This window comes from Mastigoproctus giganteus, chromosome 14, assembly GCF_048544385.1.
Source record: "Mastigoproctus giganteus isolate SK-2022 chromosome 14, ASM4854438v1, whole genome shotgun sequence".
Taxonomy (NCBI): domain Eukaryota; kingdom Metazoa; phylum Arthropoda; class Arachnida; order Uropygi; family Thelyphonidae; genus Mastigoproctus; species Mastigoproctus giganteus.
Window position 1 is genome coordinate 115,588,244 of NC_143588.1, and position 1,537 is coordinate 115,589,780.

Genomic DNA, 1,537 nt, shown 5'->3' on the forward strand with positions numbered 1-1,537 from the left:
AGCTGAATTGGGTTCGAATGTAAGTAAAAAACATATTTTTTTTTTATTTAAAATTATTTTTATTTAGAAACAAATGTTCTGTTATGTCAACAGTTACAATAACATCATTCATCCACAAATTGGGAGAATAACACACTTTAACAATCTGGTGCATGGTTAAGCCACTACACCTGTGCGTAAGGAAATAAATAGAGTGCAAACCACAGGCTATAGACAACTTGTGTTGGATAACAGTAGCATTATACGTCCATTTTTTACATTGTTTAGTTAAAAATTTCACAAAGTCCTTTTTTGCCACATTGTTCCTGTAGAAATAAGGCAACCCAGTGCTGCCCGATTAGATGTCAGAGATCTGTATTGACTACAAGGAGACACGGTTTTGGTAGCATCTGTGTAGGTAGTTCATCACATGCACACACTCCCAATGGAAATTTCCGTGTGTAGACATTCATCTGTAAAATCTGTTCAGTGTTCATAATCCAGAAGTACCGAGCGATCCCCGGTGATCAAAAGGATGTTTTCAAACTCTGCGAACAACACCACTGTAACGTTCTCGGGTAGGTGAGCAGAAAATTTCAGTTCGATACGTATACTTCCTCGTCTATGAGTATTGATGTGTTCGCCTACGGCATTATGGTCAGGAGAGAGGTCAAATCCATACAACACATTACCTTCTAGGTATTCTTTATAGGAAATATCATTACCCACATCACGTGTCCACTTGTTCAATGATGTGAAAAGAGAGAGGTATGATCAGGCGTAATGACCCTCTTTATAATTAGGTGTCAGAGGTTGACTTGGATGCTGAATACCATCAGCTGAAACTACCAGATAACATAAATTGAAGTGGGTAAAATTGAATGGATTACGACTGTACGAACCATTGAATGCTTCACTTGCAACTAGACCTATAACTAATCGAGAAGGAATGTCGCCCAGATAGATGTTGTCTCTTGTAGAATCACTCATATCTTTAGGAATCGAGTAATAGCTGACTTGCACCCTGTTTATGGGGTAGTGAATAGGATTTTTTTCAAGCACAATCAAGTGGACTAACAGAACTTTAGGATTTAATCTTACTTTGTGCACGAAGAGGGTTGCTTCCTGAATATGAACTCTGAATTTCATGTCTGTGGTAACGGCCAATAAACAGAATTCAGGGTTACTTCGCACTAGACGAATACGTAGTGACATGTTATTAACGATATATCTTCCCTGGTGACACAAATCCAGATGTAGGCGCCCTAGAAGTTCCACACTCCTTGATTTTGCAATTGAATCCTGCCGTTTACGCATCCCACATTCTGTCTTGGTGAACATTTCACTGACATCCGCAACGTCATCTTTCACGTACAGTTCTGTTGTTAATTGGGTACATTTGGCACCGCGATCGTAATTCAGAAGTTTTTCCAAATATGCCCTGTAGGGATAAGTATCTGCTGATGCATTGATTAATTTATCTTGTTAAAACAGATCGACCTGACTGAAAAGGGAATGAAAAAAATTGTTCACCACACTCACAGATGTGGCATCTATC

General features: G+C 38.8%; 1 protein-coding gene across 1 annotated transcript; it reads right to left on the reverse strand.

The window, feature by feature from the left end:
• Nucleotides 1-753: 753 nt before the first annotated feature.
• On the reverse strand, nt 754-1,320 carry LOC150075605 (uncharacterized protein F54H12.2-like). Its single transcript, XM_090388579.1, has one exon. The coding sequence runs from the start codon at nt 1,318-1,320 to the stop codon at nt 754-756; it is 567 nt and encodes a 188-aa protein (XP_090244705.1).
• Nucleotides 1,321-1,537: the final 217 nt, after the last annotated feature.